Below are 21732 nucleotides of genomic sequence, written 5' to 3'. Positions count from 1 at the left end.
ACAAAAGCAGTGATTTTCACTGTATCCACTTTGTGATACCAATTCTTGATCAAATTGATTGGGCATTAGTCTATTCTATTCTGCTTACTGGCATGCACTAAAACACTAAAAATCACAACTTATTAAACCTTGCTAGCCATTACCCAGTGTAAATGATCACAGACGTACTTAACTGTAATTGGCTTGCTAACATATGAACAGGTCGTGTTCAGCCTTGGATTTGCTACATACTTTATTCCCCAGTCCTGATTAGTTTCTTTAAAAGTAATGGACATCTTAAGGATGATTTCTGATGAATTCTTAACATGCTAATTAGTTTATAAGATTGTCCCTTTTATAATAACTTGTCTTTCTTTGTATTGAGAGTGTGGTGCTAGAAAAGCACAGCAGGTCAAGAAGCAGGAGAAGCCACATTTTGGGCATAAGCCCTTCATCAGGAATGAGCCTCATTCCTGATGAAGGGTTTATGCCTGAAATGTCGATTCTCCTGCACCTCGGATGTTGCCTGACCTGTGCCTTTCCAGCACCACGCTCTCAACTCTGATGTCCAGCATTTGCAGTCCTCACTTTCTCACTTCCTTTCTTGGCATGCCAACACTACAGATCTTTCCCAAGACAAGGTAACACCAAAGGACAATTACTACATCTTGTCAGTGTATAGTTAATCTCACAGTGGTGAACCATCATCCCACATTTCCCAGTATGTGAGGTCTGAATGCTCTAGGACCATCAGTTTATTTTTACAAGATCATTGTGTGACTCCACCCAGCGTTGTTACCTAATAATAAATTGAAGCTCAATAGTAATAAACTAATAATCATAGGCCTGTAACATATGTTAAGATTCAAAACTAGATCAGTTTAAAACCTAGTTTGAATAAAAACCCTTTTATGTCAAAAATGTTTTCACATTTCAATATTAAGCCACAAAAGGATCCATGAAACCATTGCCTTTCTGTTTCCTTTGCCATGTGGTTATGCAAATTCAACATAACCTCTGCTTTTGTGCTATATGTCCATATTAATAAATTAGGATACTGTATGCATTATTAGCTACTCTCAACCTCTCCCTGTCACCTTCATTGACTGAGGGGCATTTACCTCTTTGTTCTGCTTCTGCATGTTTTTTAGAATTGAAGTCTTTAGTTTATGTTAAAGTTCCATGTTCCTCTTACCAAAACGGAACATTTATCTGAAGAAGAGAGCTACATGCTTGTTATCGCCTGCGCTTTTTAAAAAAAAGTCGAAGTTCCTTTAGTCTCACTGTCATTGAGTTCTGGTATTTTATTATGTTCCAATTGATATTCTGTGATTTCCATGTCAGTTATTATCTTGGAAAATGATGTTTTAATTCATTCTTGTGATGAGGGCGATGTGATCACTAACTGGGTGAACAGTCCAGTCTAATTATTGCCTATCTTTCATGGGCCTTGAAAGCATTATTCATAAAATTACCAACCACCTGGGGATGGTGATGGCAATGTCTTGTTTCTTATTTCAGTTGCAGCACACACGTGATAAGGAGCAGCGTTTGAACCAGGATTTACAGCGATTGCGACAACATTTAATTGAGATGGAAGAGTCATACACCAAAGAGGCCTTGGCAGCTGAGGACCGAGAGGCAGAGCTGAGGAAGAGGGCTACGTTTCTGGGGGAAAAGTTAGCATCCTCATCTTCTGCTGTAGAAAATGCCAGGTAGAAGTAATGACTTTTCCTACAATAAGGCTTCAACTAATGATTATTATCGATGTTAAATCACTTCATTTGTCCTCTTCGTACACCAGGTGATATAGATTTAGGGTATGATTTCACAGAATCACAGAATTGTTACAGTGCAGGAGGAGGCCATTTAGCCCATCGTGTCTGCTCTGGTTCTCAGTGTCAATCTACTGTTTTTATTCCCTGCACTCTTGTACAACATTTCTACCAAAATAGTCATCCAATTCCTCCTTTCCTCCTTGAATAATGCTGCCTTATCATATGTGTGCTGCTCAATTGAACCTGGTTCCACCACATTTCCAGGCAAGAGATTCCATACTCTAACAATCGTTATGTGAAAACATTTTATTTCTCACATCACCTTTTGCTTCTTTAGTACATCTCTTTAAACATATTGCTCATTTTGCTTCTTTAAATGAGCAGGAACATCTTCTCCCTATCTATTCTATCCAGATGACTCATGATTTTGAAAACCTCTACTCAAACTCCTCTCTGTTGTCTGTTATACAAGGAGGACAGCCCCAACTTATTCAATCTATCCTCATACTGAAGCTTCTCTTTCCTGGAACCATCCGTGTAAATTATTTTTGCACTTTCTCCAATACATTCATGTCTTTCCTAGATTGTGGCACCCACAGCAGCATTTTGATTGAGGTCTAGCAAGTGTCCTTATATTTCGTGCCTCAGTCATAAAGCTGAGGGCACTGCATTTTTTTGTTTTCTTTATGAACTGTTGTTCTCCTGTTCTGATGTCTTCAATGATCTGTTTACTTATGCAGCCAGGTTCCTCTGCTCCCACAACCTAATGTTCTTTCTACCAAGATGCAATGGGTCATAGTTCACTGGATGTACCTCATCTGCCATGTATTCACCCACTTCACTAATGTGGCAAAAGTGAGGTCTGCAGATGCTGGAAACCAGAGTTTACATCAGAGTGGTGCTGGAAAAGCACAGCAGGTCAGGCGGCATCCGAGGAGCAGAAATGATTCCTGATGAAGGGCTTTTGCCCGAAACGTCAATTTTCCTGCTGCTCGGATGCTGCCTGCACTCCACCAATTTGTCAATCTCCTTTTGGAGTTCCACACTGTTATCCTCTCAGTTCATAATTCATTCAAGTTTAGTATCGTCTGCACAATTGACATTGTCCCCTGCACATCAATATCCAGATAATTAAAATATTTCAGAAAAAGCAAGGATATTCTGCTATAACGTGTGATTCGTCAACGTGTTACACAGTTGATGAATAAGGGATACTGTTTCTAAAGTACAAACTTTTAAAATGTGTGTTAGCTAGAACACGATTGCATTGCCAACAGTAAGTGCTATTTTTATCGTGTGATTTTTATATAGTGCAGGGTCGCACAAGAACACAACCATCATGTTATAGAAGAACTACCTGTACCAATCCCTGGGGAGCACTAGTCCAAACAGAATCCATTGACTATTACACTCTGCTTCCTATCACGCAGCCAACCTTGTATCCATGTTGCTACTATCCTTTTTATATCATGGCCTATAATTTTCCCCTCAAGTCTTGTGTGGTATTATTCCTCTCAAGTCTTCTGGAAGTCCACATGTGCCACATCAACAGTGTTACCTTCAAATCTATCCATTACTACTTTTAAAAATGATAGGTTCAAAAAGATTTAGACTTAGAAGCAAGAGGCATGGCTGAGGTGTTAAATGGATACTTTGCACTGCTTTTTACAAACTAGAAGAATGCTACCCTAGCCATAGTGACAGAGAAGGAAATTCTTTCATCAGGAAGGTTCAAAATTGGTTAGGAAGAAGTATTGGATAGACTGTTGGTACTTAAGTTTGTCAAGGCACTGAGACTAGGTGAGATACATTCAAGGGCTTTGAAGGAAGTGAGGTTAGAAATTGAAGAGATATTGGCTACAATGTTTCATTCTTTCCTGGACTTGGGAGGTACCAGAAGACTGGAGAATTGCGAATTACAGACCACTAAGTTTAGCTTTGGGCAAGCTTCTAGAAACAGTTATTTAGGATATCAATTAATACTTAGAAGGAAAGAAGGTTAGTTGATTAGGAAGAGTCAACATGCGGTTGAAAATTTGCTTCACAATGAATCACTAATCTCAGTTATGGCATTATTTGAAACATTGTTTGGGTTGATTAAAGATTTCTGCAAAGATAAGATAAATATATTTGATTAAAAATAAAGAGAATTGTGGATGCTGGAAATCAGAAATTGCTGGAAAAACTGAGCAGGTCTGGCACCGTCTAGGCCTGAAAAAGCCAAGTTAATGTTTCAGGACCAGTGATTTTTCTTCAGGACTGATATATATTGGGAGAACTAGTCAGTCAGCAACTGCTCAATGTTTGTAAGAAGAAAGGATAACTAATTAAAGTGCTTGAAGTAGGCAAATGTTGAATTGTGCAGGTCAATTCTTTTTGTATATTGAATGAACTGATTTTACACACAACTGAGTCATTCCTGTTGCTTTAATGATCGTCTGTTAAGGATAGGGAGAGGTTTGCAACCATTGTTGTGGTTCTGTTCGCCGAGCTGGGAATTTGTGTTGCAGACGTTTCGTCCCCTGTCTAGGTGACATCCTCAGTGCTTGGGAGCCTCCTGTGAAGCACTTCTGTGATCTTTCCTCCGGCATTTGTAGTGGTTTGTCTCTGCCGTTTCCGGTTGTAAGTTCCAGCTGTCCGTTGCGGTGGTCGGTATATTGGGTCCAGGTCGATGTGCTTATTGATTGAATCTATGGATGAGTGCCATGCCTCTAGGAATTCCCTGGCTGTTCTCTGTTTGGCTTGTCCTATAATAGTAGTGTTGTTCCAGTCGAACTCCTGTTGCTTGTCATCTGCGTGTGTGGCTACTAAGGATAGCTGGTCGTGTTGTTTCGTGGCTAGTTGGTGTTCATGGATGTGGATCGTCAGCTGTCTTCCTGTTTGTCCGATGTAGTGTTTTGTGCAGACCTTGCATGGGATTTTGTACACTACATTGGTGTTGCTCATGCTGGGTATTGGGTCCTTCGTTTCTGAGAGTGGCTGTTGGTTTGTGTGCTGTTATGAGTCCTAGTGGTCGCAGTAGTCTGGCTGTCAGTTCGGAAATGCTCTTGATGTATGGTAGTGTGGCTAGTCCTTTGGGTTGTGGCATGTCCTCGTTCCATTGTCTTTCCCTTGGGTATCTGTTGATGAAATTGTGGGGGTATCCGTTTTTGGCGAATACATTGTATAGGTGTTCTTCTTCCTCTTTTTGCAGTTCTGGTGTACTGCAGTGTGTTGTGGCCCTTTGAACAGTGTCTTGATGCAACTAATTTTGTGTGTGTTGGGGTGGTTGCTTTCGTAGCTCAGGACTTGGTCTGTGTGTGTGACTTTCCTGTATACCTTTGTGGTGAATTCTCCGTTAGGAACACCTCAGATTACAACAGGATCTAGACCAGATGGGCCAATGGGCTGAGAAGTGGCAGATGGAGTTTAATTCGGATAAATGTGAGGTGGTGCATTTTGGGAAAGCAAATCTTACCAGGACTTAGACGCTTAATGGTAAGGTCCTAGGGAGTGTTGCTGAACAAAGAGACCTTGGAGTGCAGGTTCATAGCTCCTTGAAAGTGGAGCCGCAGGTAGATAGGATAGTGAAGGCGGCGTTTGGTATGCTTACCTTTTATTGGTCAGAGTATTGGGTACAGGAGTTGGGAGGTTCTGGATTAGTGGTGCTGGAAGAGCACAGCAGTTCAGGCAGCATCCAAGGAGCTTCTTGAACTGCTGTGTCCTTCCAGCACCACTAATCCAGAATCTGGTTTCCAGCATCTGCAGTCATTGTTTTTATCTCACAGGAGTTGGGAGGTCATGTTGCGGCTGTACAGGACATTGGTCAGGCCACTGTTGGAATATTGCATGCAATTCTGGTCTCCTTCCTATTGGAAAGATGTTGTGAAACTTGAAAGGGTTCAGAAAAGATTTATAAGGATGTTGGCAGGCTTGGAGGATCTGAGCTGCAGGGAGAGGCTGAACAGGCTGGGGCTGTTTTCCCTGGAGCGTCGGAGGCTGAGGGGTGACCTTACAGAGGTTTATAAAACCATGAGGGTCGTGGATAGGATAAATAGACAAAGTCTTTTCCCTGGGGTTGGGGAGTCCTGAACTAGAGGGCATAGGTTTAGGGTGAGAGGGGAAAGACATAAAAGAGACCTAAGGGGCAACTTTTTCACACAGAGGGTGGTACGTGTATGAAATGAGCTGCCAGAGGATGTGGTGGTACAATTGCAACATTTAAGAGGCATTTGGATAGGTATACGAATAGGAAAGGTTTGGAGGGATATGGGCCAGGTGCTGGCAGGTGGGACTAGATTGGGTTGGGATATCTGGTTGGCATGGATGGGTTGGACCGAAGGGTCAGTTTCCATGCTGTACATCTCTATGACTCTGACTTCCTCTGGCAGTTCATTCCACACGCATACCACCCTCTGCGTGAAAAAGTTGACCCTTGGATCAACTTTGTATATTTCCCCTCTCACCCTGAGCCTATGCCCTTCAGTTCTGGACTCTTTCCCCCCCCCCCATCCACCCCAGGAAAATGACTTTGTCTATTTATCCTATCCATGTCCCTCATAATTTTTTCAACCTTGCAGGTCACCCCTCAGCCTCCAACGCTCCAGGGAAAAACTGCCCCAGCCTATTCAACCTCTCCCTATATCTCAAATCCTCCAACCCTTGCAACATCTTTGTAAATCATTTTTGAACCCTTTCAAGTTTCATACCATCCTTCCAATAGGAAGGAGATCAGAATTGCACCCAATATTCCAACAGTGGCTTCACCAATGTCCTGTACAGACGCATCATGACCTCCCAACTCAGTACTCTGACCAATAAAGGAAAGCATACCAAACGTCGCCTTCACTATCCTGTCGGCCTGTGACTTTACTTTCAAGGAGCTATGAACCTGCACTCCAAGGTCTCTTTGTTCAACAACACTACTGAGGACCTGACCATTGAGTGTAAAAGTCCTGCTAAGATTTGCTTTCCCAAAATGCAGCACCTCAAATTTATCTAAATTAAACTCCATCTGCCACTCCTTAGCCCATTGGCTCATCTGATTAAGATCTTGTTGTAATCTGAGGTAGCCTTCTTCGCTGTCCACTACACCTTCAATTTTGGTGTCATCTGCAAACTTACTAACTATACCTCTTATGCTCACATCCAAATCATTTATGTAACTGATGAAAGGTAATGAACCCAGCACTAATCCTTGTGGCTCTCCACTAGTCACAGGCCTCCAGTCTGAAAAACAACCCTCCACCACCACCCCCTCTCTGTCTTCTACCTGTGAGCCAGTTCTGTATCCAAATGGCTAGTCCTCCCTGTATTCCATTTCATCTAACCTTGCTAACCAGTCTCCCATGGGGAACTTTGTCAAACGACTTGTTGAAGTCCACATGGATCATATCCACCGCTCTGTTCTCATCAATCCTGTTTGCTGCTACTTCAAAAAACTCAATCAAGTTTGTGAGACTTGATTTCCCATGCACTAAGCCATGCTGACTATCCCTAATCAGTCTTTGCCTTTCCAAATACACGTACATCCTGTCCCTCAGGATTCCCTCCATCAACTTGCCAACCACCGAGGTCAGGCTCACCGGTCTATAGTTTCCTGGCTTGTCTTTACCGCCCTTCTTAAACAGTGGCACCACGTTTGCCAACCTCCAGTCTTCCAGCACCTCACCTGTGACAAATATCTCAGCAAGAGGCCCAGCAATCACTTCTCTAGCTTCCCACAGAGTTCTCGGGTACACCTGATCAGGTCCTGGGGATTTATTCACTTTTAACCGTTTCAAGACATCCAGCACTTCCTGTTCTGTAATATGGACATTTTTTCAAGATGTTACTGTCTATTTCCCTACATTCTATATCTTCCATGTCCTTTTCCACAGTAAACACTGATGCAAAATACTCGTTTAGTATCTTCCCCATCTCCTGCGGCTCCACACAAAGCCCGCCTTGCTGATCTTTGAGGGACCCTATTCTCTCCCGAGTTGCCCTTTTGTCCTTAATATATTTGTAAAAACCCTTTGGATTCTCCTTAATTCTATTTGCCAAAGCTAACTCATTTCCCCATTTTGCCCTCCTGATTTCCCTCTTAAGTATACTCCGATTGCTTTTATACTCTTCTAAGGATTCACTCGATCTATCTTGTCTATACCTGACATATGCTTCCTTCTTTTTCTTAACCAAACCCTCAGTTTCTTTAGTCATTCAGCATTCCCTACACCTACCAGCCTTTCCTTTCAACCCAACAGTAATATACTTTCTCTGGATTCTCACCCTTTCATTTTTGAAGGCTTCCCATATTCCAGCTATCACTTTGAACATCTGCCCTCAATCAGTTTCTGAAAGTTCTTGCCTAATACCATCAAAATTAATCTTACTCCAATTTAGAACTTCAACTTTAGATTTGGTCTATCCTTTTCCATCGCTATTTTAAAACTAATAGGATTATGATCGCTGGTCCCAAAGTGCTCCTCCACTGGCACCTCAGTCACCTGCCCTGCATTATTTCCCAAGAGTAGGTCACATTTTGCACCTTCTCTAGTAGGTGCATCCACATACTGAATTAGAAAATTTTCTTGTGTACACTTAACAAACTCCTCTCCATCTAAACCCTTAACACTATGGCAGTCCCAGTCTATATTTGGAAGGTTAAAAGGCCCTGACTGTTTGACTCGCTTCTTTTATCAACTGTACCAGTCTCAGATTGATCTCTTTCCTCACTTCTTCCTGGGTCCCACCATTCCCCCTACCTTAATAGTTTAAATACTCCTGAGCAGTTGCAGCACATCTCCTTGCCAGTATATTAGTCACCTTCCAATTCAGGTGCAATCTTTAGATTACTTTACAGTGTGGAAACAGGCCCTTCGGCCCAACAAGTCCACACTGACCTGCCGAAGCGCAACCCACCCATACTCCTACATTTTCCCCTTACCTAACACTATGGGCAATTTAGCATGGCCAATTTACCTGATCTGCATATTTTTGGACTGTGGGAGGAAACCGGAGCACCCAGAGAAAACCCACGCAGACACGGGGAGAATGTGCAAACTCCACACAGTCAGTCGCCTGAGGCGGGAGCTGAACCCAGGTCTCTGGCGCTGTGAGGCAGCAGTGCTAACCACTGTGCCACTGTGCTGCCCTAACGGTTCCCGCCTTCTTGTACAGGTCACTTCTACCACAGAAGAGATTCCAATGATCCAAAAATGTTAATCGTTCGCACATACACCAGCTCCTCAGCCATGCATTCATCTGCTCTTTCCTCCTATTCCTACCCTCACTAGCTCGCAGCACCAGGAGTAATCCAGATATTACTACTATCAAGGGCCTCCTTTTTAAATTCAGCCTAACTCTCTCTATTCTCCCTTCAGAATCTCATCCTTTTTCCTTCCTATGTCATTGCTTCCAGTGTGTACAATGACCTCCTGCTGGTCCCTCTTCCCCCCCCCCCCCCCCACCTCCTTGAGAACATTCTGCATCCCCTCTGATATATCCTTGATCCTGGCACCATGGAGGCAACACATCATTCTGATTATTTGCTGTTGGCTACAAACACATCTTTGTGTGTCTCAGACTAGAGAGTCCCCTAACACAATCGATCTCTTGGAACCCATCATATCCCTCATTGCATTAGAGCCAGTCTCGATACCAGCAACTTGGCTGTTCATGCTACATTCCCCTGAGAATCCATCACCCCCATGTTTTCTAAAACAGCATATTTGTTTGAAATGGGGATAGCCACAGTAGACTCCTGCACTACCTGTCTACCTCTCTTACCTTTCCTGGCATTAACCCATTTATTTGACTGTATCTGCAACTTTTCTCCTTTCCTGTAACTGCTATCTATCACATACCCTAGCTCTTGTAAATTCCTCGTTGCCTCTAACTGTCTGTCCAACTGATCCATTTGATCTGGTAGGATTCACAACCAATGGCATTTATTGCAGATACAATCCTCAGTAACATGTAACTCTCCCTAAACTCCTACATCTGACAAGAAGGGCATATCACTCTACTAAAGCCATTTTTGCTTCTTCCAATCTACAGCCCAGAAAATAACACTGTCTTATTCGTCTACAAAACATTGCTCCAGGCTGACTTAATGCTTATGGCTTATATATTTTAAGTTTAATCAGGAGACATCTCTCAATAAAACATACAATCAAGAAAGAACCCGCTTTACTCACTACTGCAGACTTACTGTAAGGCCACACTTAAAAGTATTCACTTATCTGTTTCTGTGCTGTGACGTCTCCCAAACAGGTTCCTCCAAGATTAGTTGTGAATTTCATTATTTGTTAATTTTCCCAGATGCACTCCACTGACTGAATTCAAACAGCAAAGGCAGTAACTGGGCAGGCTCACTGCGGTGTCGGTTGGCAGTGTGGGTTTCTCTCCCCTTCTGTCTGACTCTCTGTCTCTCCCCCCCTACACAGACCTCACCATGGGCTGCCTTTGTCTGTTCCTCTCCCTTTTAAAAGTTCTGGTATTTTGACATTGTTTTGGAACTTGAGGAAAAAAAATGTAATAGTATATAAAACAGTAATTGGTGCTCCTGGAATTAGAGGAAATCACCTCCAATACCTAAAATACCTTTTCTAAAAAAAAGGAGCAGCCTGTTACAGCCAGAAATGTTTCCCGTCCTCCATCTTGGATTACCCAGAATCCTCCTTGCATGGTATCTTGTAAATGACGTTCGTTTTGCTGGTAGTATCTAATGGATCCTTTAGGTTCATTAGCTGTTACTTAAGTGTGTTGGTAGAGTTGTAGGCTACCATGCTGCCAGCATTAAAATTTACAAAAGAGGAGGAGAACGAGACCAGACTCCCATTCCTAAACGTAACAGTTGAATGTACAGTTAATGGAGAGCTTCAAACCAGCATTTAGAGAAAAACAAACACAAATACTTAAGGAACAATCATCCCAACACCCACAAACAGAACTGCATCAAGACATTATTTCAATGAGCTACATCACACTGCAGCACCCAAGAACTACAAACAGCAGAAGAAAAATATCCATACAACGTTTTGAAGAAAAATGGGTACCCCATAAAAACAATCCACTGATTTCTCAGAAATAAACCCAAACAAGCAGGCAAAACGCAACCAAAAACTATAGCCACATTACATTAACAAACTTCAACAGTGACTCATGAGCCTAAAGGATCCATTAGATACTACCAACAAAACTAACATCATTTACAAGATACCGTGCAAGAACTGTTTTTTAAACAAAAACTGCATCGAACAAGCAAGCAGAATACTTGCCACCCGGATACATGAACACCAACTAGCCACCAAAAGACATGACCCACTAGTTTCCATACATACAGACAAAGAAGGACACCACTTTGACTGGGACAACACACACATCCTAAGACAGGCGAAACAAAGACAAGTGTGAGAATTCTTAGAGGCATGGCATTCTAACCAGAGCTCCATCAATAAACACATTGATTTAGATCTCCTCTACCTTCCCCTGGGAAAAAAAAACCTGGAAATGACATCACCCACTTTAAGAAACTAAGACCTATAAATGGAGAGGTGGGACATACCCCAGCGTTTCACCAGAGATTCTCACTGATGATGTTACTTAGTATGGTGACGAAACGTCTGAAAACAAACCTTCCAGCTTAGTGAGCTATACTTATCATCAACCTGAACTACAAATCTTCTCAAACATTGCTAGTCAATGGTATAGTGAGAAGCTCCTTTGGTTGCTTTCACATCGGAAAGGTGAATCCAAACTGCCGTCGGACTTGGTGCTGTTATAGGAAATACCTTCGTTGTACGTGAAACGAAAACTTTACAGAACAATGCAATTTATGCAGCAGATGTCATGAGTCAGAATTCTGCCTCTGTTGCTTTAATAGACCTTTGGTAAAAAACAGTTATTTTTCTACCCCGTTCATGTAGTGTCATGGGTGGAACTGCACGTGGAGTAGATTGTTAATCATTTTTAATGGTGGCAACCTTTTCCTGTGTTGAGCGCATACTCCGTAAAAAATCAAAGGTATGGAAAAAAATAATTTCTTTGTCGTGGCGGGGGGGTGCTCATTTGATTTACCGAGGGAATCATAACAGTTGTAACCAACCTGCAGTCCCTGAGTTCCAGTTGATGTGATTTCTGTTTCCTCACACGTCAGTTCCTCTGCTGATGTTTAGTGGATGGTCTGAATTATACTTGATACCAAGTTGCATGTTTTTTTTATATACAGCCACCAAGCCAGCCTCCAAGTGGAGTCATTGCAGGAGCAACTTCAAACTATTGCAAAACAGCGAGATGAAGCAGTGATGCAATTGAATACGTCTCAAGAACAAGTGAAGCAGTATGCAATGTCACTAACTAACCTGCAGATGGTGATAGAGCAATTCCAGCAGGGTAAGTTTTTGTTTAAATAGTGTTTATTGGAAGTGTCTGCATTTTAGAATGGTTTTAATCAGGCAGAGCTTTGACTAAAATGTTTTACTAGTTCTAATTAATTTTGTCAGTTCTGTTTCCTTCTTTTCTTTTGTTTTTGAACTATTTAAAGTTTATCTATATAACATAGTATGGAGGTGCCAGTGTTGGACTGGAATGGACAAAGGTTAAAAATCACACAAGGCCAGGTTATAGTTCAACAGGTTTATTTGAAAGTACAAGCTTTCAGAGCCCTGCTCTTCCATTCTTTCATCAGGTAGCTAGTGGAGCAGGATCATAGGACACAGCTTTTAGTAATGATGCGATGCATTAAAAAACCTAGATTGCTGATAAAAGTCTCTAATCACTTAGAATGGGGATACAGGTTTCGACGTATTAATGTGTAAATCCCAGAAATTCTTTCAAGTCAACCTTGAGATAACTTAAGGTTTTAATTTCAAATAAGCCTGTTGGACTACAACTGGGTGTTGTGATTTTTAACTTCATTCTGTCCAAATAAGTAAGGAGGCTTGAAGACCAAGTTGCCCAAATGCGCTCTTAAATCTGACACTAGGGGGCGAAGGTTGTATGTATGGAGCAATTCTGTTTTTTTTGTTGATTTTTCTGCATCCTCCATTAAGTAAACTTGACACCTCCCATAATGGCTTTGCCTTGATGTGGAGTTGCTGTGTGAGGGATGCATATGTCAAGCATACTTAGTCTTACTAGGAGAAGGTGAGGACAGATAATGGAGATCAGAGTCCAGAGTGTGATGCTGGAAAAACACAGGAGGTCAGGCAGCATCTGAGGAGCAGGAGGACCGACGTTTCGGGCATAAGCCCTTCATCATTTGGACAGAATGAAGTTAAAAAATCTCACAACACCAGGCTACAGTCCAGCAGGTTTATTTGAAATGCCCACCTGATGAAGGGCCTATGTCTGAAACATTGATTCTTCTGCTCCTCAGATATTTTGTCTTATTCCATTGTGCAGTGTATTGGAATGCTGTAGTATAGTCTTGTAAACCAAAGAAGACTTCTGCTTTATGGGGAATAATGCATAAGCCTTTGTGTAATTATTTTACTGATCCCTTTAGTGATGTGATTGGTGTTCAAGGTGCACTGATGTTTAACTGATGCATTGATTTTTTTCATGAATTCGAAAAATAAGACTAACAGTGGAGTTATAGCTGAAAAGCATCTGTGTCTAGAGAACAAAAAGTTTTCCAAAAGGGAAAACATTTAAATAATGTTTCAGAATGTAGCCCTATAGCTTAGATTAGATTAGATTCTCTATAGTGTGGAAACAGGCCATTGGGCCCAACAAGTCCGAAGATTAACCCACCATGACCCATTTCCCTCTGACGAATGCACCTAACACTATGGACCATTTATCATGCTGTATCTTGGTCTGGTACTTCCAAAGAGACAAAACTAAGAAGCCTAAAGCACTATTGCCCCTACCTTTGGCTACTGCTCCCACCATCAGCGCTAGCTATTACGTCTGCCATTTAAAAATTTCATTGTACTGGAAGAGGACAATAAATATGTGAGAACAAAATTAGAAAGAAAACTATCTTCAAATCATGATATGGAGATGCCGGTGTTGGACTGGGGTGTACAAAGTTAAAAATCACACAACACCAGGTTATAGTCCAACAGGTTTAATTCGATACACTAGCTTTCAGAGCGCTGCTCCTTCAGGTGGTCGTGGTGTACCTGATGAAGGAGCAGTGCTCCAAAAGCTAGTGCTTCCAATTAAACCTGTTGGACTATAACCTTGTGTTGTATGATTTTTAATCTTCAAATCAAACTTGGCTCAAATTCAGTTTGTCAAGTTTTAAAAACACAAATAGAAATTGCTGGAAAAGTTCAGCAAGTCTGGCAGCAACTGTGGCGAGAAATCAGAGTTCATGTGGGTCGAGTGACCCATTCCTCAGAATTTCCTCAGGTCACCTTTGCCAGCACTTTCTATTTTTGTTTGTGATTTACAACACTCACAGTTCTTTCGGTCTTTAAATTTGATTAATTATATGGAATTGATCAGAGAATGACATAGTTTTCTATCAATTTAAAGAAGCATCCTTGTTAAAACAGATCTGTCAGGATATTCTGTATGTGCTGATCTAATGGTTTGGATTGAAACTGATCATGCCACATGTCAAGTTGGATGTGCTGTGCAGCAAGAGATTGTATAGTCAGTTCAACTTATTGCACTTAACTCTTCATTGCAAGCCTGGTGAGATAGCTTGATCTCCCTTTTTTCCCCTACTTTAGAGCTCAGTCATTATCCCTTAAGCCTTGATACAAATTGTCAGAGACAAGCATATGACCAAAAATGCACATTTGGACTGTGTTGAAATCTTGACATGCTAAACTTGGTGGAAACTGCACAGGAAGTTTTAGAATTATTTCTGGGGACACTCCAGGTGTTGCATTTAACAAATAAATACAGTGAAAATAGTAATAGGTTGCCATGCTCCACCATTTTGAGTTACAGAAGATGTTGAGCTATATCTAAAATATAACTAAAAGTAGTTCTTTCTCCTCTCTTCTGCTCTGCTTGTCATTGCTAGGTAAGGGGTGCCCTCCGCAATGAACCCCATGCCCACTAACGCCCCCACATCACAGTCCATTCTGGAGCCACTAGTGCTCCACCACACTGGGCCTACTGTGCCGCTGTCGATGTAATTAAAGCTCCCATCGATCTGCCAGGAGCCAACCACCACTCCACTTGACCTGACACCTCCCACTCCACCCCACTCTGGTGTTATTATTCATTCAACCCACCTGCAATTGCGTTCCTTGCCCACTGTATCCATTTGTGTACTTGTTAACCTTGCCCAGCCATTCACTTTGCCCATTCCTAATTTGTGGCTTGTGGGTGGTGGACAGGCTTTGTATAGTAAGGATATTAGTTACTCGTTGCAGTATTCCAGCCTATGACCTCCTTTTGTAGGCACAGTGTTTACATGGCTAATCCAGTTCATTTCCTGGTCCATGGGAAACCCTCAGGATGCTAACAATGAAAGATTCAGTATTAATAATGCAGTTGAATATCAAGAGCGATGGTTAGATTCCCAGAGTGCATCCATACCATCCTCACTACTTCCTTCAAGTAGTGGTCAGCATGAAAAGGTATTATTCATCACCTGAAGGTAGGTGGTATTGGCTTATAGCCAGAGGTATCCATACCGAAATTTGACCTGATGCCATGATATTTTGTGCTTGGATCTGGTCTTGGACCATGATGCTAACAAGGGAGAGTGAATTGAACCTCTTGTATATTATTAACCTCTTCCTCCCCTACACTGGTTTGTAGACTGTGCAAGATGAATTTTGAATGATCACAAATAAGTCATGACCTTCAGAGCTGAAAGTCTGTCATTTATTTAAAAAAAGGTTTTTAACATTTATTTGCTCAAGGTTTGTAGGCTAGCTGTTTTGATCCTGTTCTTAGGAAGAATTGGCCCTCAAAGTTATAATTGTACAGAGTCTACTGTTGATTAACACCCAATGGCTGTCTATTCAATAGAGTCCAATAAAAATAATTCACAGTGATGCATGTAGTCTGTTCTCCAGTTGGCCAGTGTAAGAGGAGCTTTTCTAGTTGCTCAATTGTTGCACTTTCTCAGCATTAAAATCACTCTCCTTGAGTACAAACAAAAAAGGTAATTGTTTAATGCCAAGTGTACTGAGCTCTGGGCACGTAATGCAATGCTTTATGAATAAATTGTCCCCATGTTAGTAGTTGTGGCTGCAAACCAGTAAAGATTAATGAACACCCTGGTGTTTCAACGAGGCAGTCATGCAGTTTCTTACATCAATAAAGTAATTGTGTCATTATGTTTGTTTTTTGTGATTTCACGTTATATTTAAAATGCTTAACTAAACAAAATTTTTATGGTTGGGTGGAGTTGACCTCTTCCCCCACTACCCTACCCACCCCCAATGCATCACCAATTAATTAGCTTTTCTGTTCAGTTTTTGTCTATTTAGTCAACAGTTTGAGGAAGGGTCACTGGGCCTGAAACGTTAACTTGGATTTCTCTCCACAGATGCTGTCCAGACATGTTGAGCTTTTTCAGTTAATGAAGCACGCTGTGTCCTCCCCTTACTTTTCTTTAGCATTCAATGCCCCTTTTAGTATGTGAATGTATTAGTGAGAGTGCAGAAGAGGTTGACAAGAATGATTTGCCTCCAGGGATGAGAAGCTTCAGTGACGAAAATAAATTTGGAGAGGTTCTGACTGTTCATTTTATTTTGGAGAGAAGATGGTCTTGGAGCTTTTCACAAAATCACGAGATGTATGGTTAGAGTAGATAGGGAACGACTGTTCTTGTAAAAGGATTGAGATTGCAAGGGCACAGTATCCAAAGCAATTTGTAAAAGAAGCAGATGTGATGTGAGAAAAAGCGCTTTCACAACAGATGTATTCTGGACTGTAATGATCTCCTAGAATTGTGATGGAGTTAGGTTCAATTGAGGCATTCATGAAGGCATGGGATTAATATTTGAATAGAAAATGTGGAGAAGGCAGAAGAATGGAGCCAAGTCATGATGCCTAATTGGAGATCTGGTGTGATCGGCCAAATATTATCTGAGTTGTGACAGATTGTGAAAGGAGGGAGTGCAATGAGATCTAGGTTTCTTGAACACCAGTTGCTGAAAGTAAGAGAGACAGTGCAGAGACAGAAGATGGTGAAGAAGACCTATGGCTTCTTGACCTTCATAGTGAGAGGACCCGAATACAGTCAGAGATGTACAGCATGGAAACAGACCCTTTGGTCCAACCCGTCCACGTCGACCAGATATCCCAACCCAAACTAGTCCCACCTGGCCGATATCCCTCCAAACCCTTCCTATTCATATACCCATCCAATGCCTCTTTAAATGTTGCAATTGTACCAGCCTCCACCACTTCCTCCGGCAGCTCATTCCATACATATACCACCCTTTGTGTGAAAATGTTGCCCCTTAGGTCTCTTTTGTATCTTTCCCCTCTCACCCTAAACGTATGCCCTCTAGTTCTGGACGTCCCGACCCCAGGGAAAAGACTTTGTTTATTTATCCTATCCACGCCCCTCATAATTTTGTAAACCTCTATAAGGTCACCCCTCAACCTCCGCTCAGGGGAAAACAGCCTCAGCCTGTTCAGCCTCTCCCTATAGCTCAAATCCTCCAACCCTGGCATCATCCTTATAAATCTTTTCTGAACCTTTTCACGTTTCACAACATCTTTCTGATATGAAAGAGACCAGATATGCACGCAATATTCCAACAGTGGCCTAACCAATGTCCTGTACAGCTGCAACACGACCTCCCAACTCCTGTACTCAATACTCTGACCACTAAAGGAAAGCATACCAAATACCATCTTCACTATCCTATCTACCTGCAACTCCACTTTCAAGAAGCTATGAATGTGCACTCCAAGGTCTCTTTGTTCAGCAACACTCCCTAGGACCTTACCATTAAGTGTATAAGTCCCGCTAAGATTGCTTTCCCAAAATGCAGCACCTCACATTTATCTGAATTAAATTCCATCTGCCACTTCTCAGCCCATTGGCTCATCTGATCAAGTACCTGTTGTAATCTGAGGTAACCTTAGACCATAAGACATAGGAGTGGAAGTAAGGCCATTCGGCCCATCGAGTCCACTCCACCATTCAATCATGGCTGCTGGGCACTTCAACTCCACTTACCCGCATTCTCCCCGTAGCCCTTAATTCCCCGAGACAACAACAATCTAGAACCTTCTTCGCTGTCCACCACACTTCCAATTTTGGTGTCATCTGTAAACTTACTAACCATACCTCTTATGCTCACATCCAAGTCTGCAATTGTATTGGGTCTTGGTGAGACCACACTTAGAATGCTTTCTGTACTTTTGGTTTCTTTATCTGAGGAATGATGTTTGGCAGTGGAGGAAATGCAATGAAGTTAATCAGACCAATTCCTGAAATGGCATGACTGACATATGAAGAGAGGTAGGATCAATTAAGACAATGTTCACTGGAGTTTAGAATATGCGGGGTGGAATCTCATAGAAACATATGAAATTCTACCAGCACCAGACAGGGTAAACACAGGAAGCAAGTTTCTGATGACCAGGGAGTCCAGAACCAGTGGACACAATCTTGAGGGTACAGGGTCAGTTGCTTACGACTGAGATAAGGAGAAGGTCATTCACCCAAGGAGTGATGAGTCTGTGGAATTCTCTGCTATGGAAAGCAGTTGAGGCCAAAACATTGAATGTTTGCAAGAAAGTGTTAGATATAATTCTTTGGTTAACAAAATCGAAGTATAGGGGTGAAAATGGGAGGAGGGTACTAATTGGATTATCAGCCATGATCATATTGAATGGTGGAGCAGGTATGAAGCCAAATAGCCTACTCCTGTTCCTATTTTCTTGTTTCTGATGGTCTGTTTATGTGTCATAGCACTTGTGACTCTATAATTCATGATTAAGTATTGATAATTCATGGCAATTAATGTGCATGGTCTAAAAAGATTATGCCCTCAATATTTTGACATAGATAATTAAAAGAAGCAATAAAGTTTGGATGTTGATCGGTTTAGAGAAGAGTTGCAAATTTTGTATCTCAACAGTTAGCCTTACTCCATTTTTAACTTTGTCTTGATAGACAGTTATGCTCCTAAAGCACAAGTTTCAATGGCTATAGGTTTTTAAAATAGGATCCTTTTTGCTAACCAGTCATGTAAACTTATTGTTGGCAGACTTCCATCTATCAGAGCATGTACTTTTAAAAAAAATATATACATGCTCAGCAGATCCTAGATGAAAACTCAACTTCTTAATGCTTCATCCAAGCTCATCTCTGCTTTTCTGCAAGATCTGAATTAGAGTATAATACCATGATGGTCAATTACTTGTTATTAATAAACCCAGAGTCATGAGTTCAAATATTACCCCAGGAATTGGGAATTTAAATTCAGTTAATTTTAAAAATTGTGATTTTTAAAAAAAGCTCATTAGTAAAAGAGACTATTAAATCACTGGATTACAATAAAAATTCTGTTTGTTCACTGCTGTTCTTTTTAGTTGAGGCAGTTGACCATCCTTCCCCATTTAGCCTGTGTGTGACTTCAGACCACATGAAAAATTGGTTTGCTCTGAGATAATACGACCAAGTATATGTTGGGCTAAAAAGCTGCTCTGAAAAGCTATAAAGTAAATAGACTTCTCCAATTTCAGAAGGTGGCTCACCATCTGCTTCCCAAAGGCTAATATGAATACACATTAATTGCTGATCATGTGAATGTAACTTCCAGGCTACTTATGTTGGTAGATGTTGCTCACATTGATTTAACTAGCACATGTATTTTTTGTGACAATTAATCCGCCTGTGCAGAGGAGAAAGCGATGTATGCAACTGAATTGGAGAAGTATCAGAAGGACATTGCCGAGTGGAAGAAGAAAGCATCAAATCTTGAGAAAACAGTCACAGATTTGGAGGTGAGATTTTTTTAAACAGGTATTAGTCTAAGAATACTCTGTGTGTAATTCAACAATTTAACATTTAACAAACAACTTTGCTATTTTGATTTCTCATCGGTGAATCGTGTCAGGTCCTGTTTATATTGGTTGTTTTTCTTCACTTCAATAGCAAGTGTTTGACAGCAATTAGTTGAGTCTTTGGTTCAGTTCATGAACAAACAGTGTCATCTGAACCAGAGAGTGCCTTATGATCATCTCTACCCACAGCTTCTCCTTCAGTGTTAGCGATTTTCTTTTTGGTGCAAGTGTTTGTTTTGATTGCTGAAATTAAACTGCGAATACATTCAATTCAATACTGCTGAGAGTGGTTTTAATCAGTCATGGACAATCTATATTTATTTATTTCCCTATCAGCAGGCAATATTTTTTCATATCCTCTTGCTGCTGGCCAAATCTCCTATCTCACTTAACTCCTGTACTTGCAAGACACCTCTATGCTTCCTGAAGTATTACTTTTTATAAAATTGCCATAAGTTCTATTTTACTGTTTTATCTTACCATGTGCGATGGGTAACCGGGGACTCTAGATTTGGCAATACAACCAGCTTTCTTTGTGGGACATGCTACACTGTGTCCTTAGAACCTCGCATCTGAAAGCCTTCCACTGCTTTGCCACGCACTTTCTGCAAAGAATGTGTCTAATCTGCTTCAGCCAGATTATCGCGGTCTTGTAAAGTTTGCCTTCCCAAATTGAGAATGTGTATTCTTGCTCTATCAATCATTGTTTTTTTTTCCCCATAATATGTTAAATCTGACCATATTATGATTACTATCCCCATTCTTTGACTTCATCCACTAGGATGTAGAATTGCACCCGCTATTCTTGGACATGATGTATGCTGGGTTAAAAAAAAATTCAGTTGCTCCGTAACATACATTATCTTGGCACAAGGAAGGAAACATACTACCCTGGAGCATCATAGGCTCATAATTCTGTCTGTAACATGAATGCTTGATGAAGGTAGTGCAGTGGATATTGTGTATGTGGATTTTAATAAGGTATTTGACAAGGTGCTACTGTCCCAACTGGTCAGAAAAATTAAAACCTGTGGGATACAGATGAATGTGGTGATTAATTGCAAAATTTGTTCACTGACAGGAAACAAGTTAATGGTCGATTAATATTTTTGCAAATGGAAATTGGGTTCTATTGGTGGGGACTTAATGTTGGGCCCATTGCTTTTGTGGAATACATTAATGATTTAGACTTGCAGGCATAAGGTTGGGAAATTTGCAGGCAACTTAAAAATTGCCCAGATGGTTAGTAGTCAAGAAGATGGCTGTGTACTGCAGGAAGATATCAATGAGTCCTTAAGTGAGTGGAAACATAATGAATGGAATTCATTCCGGAGAATGCAAACTTATGCTTTTAGGGAATGCAAACAAAGCAAGAGAATACAAAGAGGGTATTGAGAGGAGTAGAGAATTGAGACACCTTGGAGTTTACAGTGCAAGTGCAAGCATGTGCGCAGATCCCTGAAGGTAATAAGACAGGTTATAAGGTGGTAAATAAGACATATGAGATTCTTCTATTTATTGAGTGGGGTGTTGAAAACATGAGTAGGGATTTAACGTTAGAACCATATAAGACACTGGTTAGACTACAAATGGAGATTTGTGAACCATTTTTGTCACCACATTACATTGTTTTAGAGAGAATACAGAGAGGATGTACAATATTATTGCCTTAGCTTGAAAATTGTTCCTGTGAGGAAAAATCGTGTGATGTTTTCCTTAGAAAAGAAGATGCTGAGTGGTGCCAACTAAGATGTATGAAATAATGAAAGGATAGGATAGAATGGACATAGAGGTCCTATTTCCCCAGTCAGTTAGGAAGGCACACCAAGTCTACCAAGATTTAAGATGATCAGTGGAGTGTTTAGAGTGTACACAAGGAAAGCTTTTCTCACCCAATTGGTGGTGGGTATTTAGAATCCAGTGTTTAGTTTGTTATTTTTGTTGGAAATCTTACACTAAGAGGAGTCTGGATGTATGCCTGAAGCCTTCTCACCTGCAAGGCTGTGGACCAGGTGCTGGATTAGAGTGGATGGCCAGTTTGTTTAGCTGGTACAAGGGTAGT

The 21732-nt window shown here is 41.2% G+C and overlaps 1 protein-coding gene across 1 annotated transcript in view; it reads left to right on the top strand.

Moving 5' to 3' along the window:
- Positions 1 to 21732, top strand: part of trip11 (thyroid hormone receptor interactor 11) — a 98997-nt gene that overhangs the window by 54508 nt on the left and 22757 nt on the right. Inside the window, exons 13-15 of the mRNA XM_072568245.1 lie at positions 1501 to 1694; positions 11950 to 12113; positions 19507 to 19610. Of these exons, the coding sequence (XP_072424346.1) occupies positions 1501 to 1694; positions 11950 to 12113; positions 19507 to 19610 (462 nt within the window). The remainder of the gene's footprint in view (positions 1 to 1500; positions 1695 to 11949; positions 12114 to 19506; positions 19611 to 21732) is intronic.

The sequence above is a fragment of the Chiloscyllium punctatum genome, chromosome 4, assembly GCF_047496795.1.
Source record: "Chiloscyllium punctatum isolate Juve2018m chromosome 4, sChiPun1.3, whole genome shotgun sequence".
Taxonomy (NCBI): Eukaryota; Metazoa; Chordata; class Chondrichthyes; order Orectolobiformes; family Hemiscylliidae; genus Chiloscyllium; species Chiloscyllium punctatum.
The sequence above is the reverse complement of the archived record's forward strand: the minus strand, read 5'-3'. Positions and strand labels throughout refer to the sequence as shown.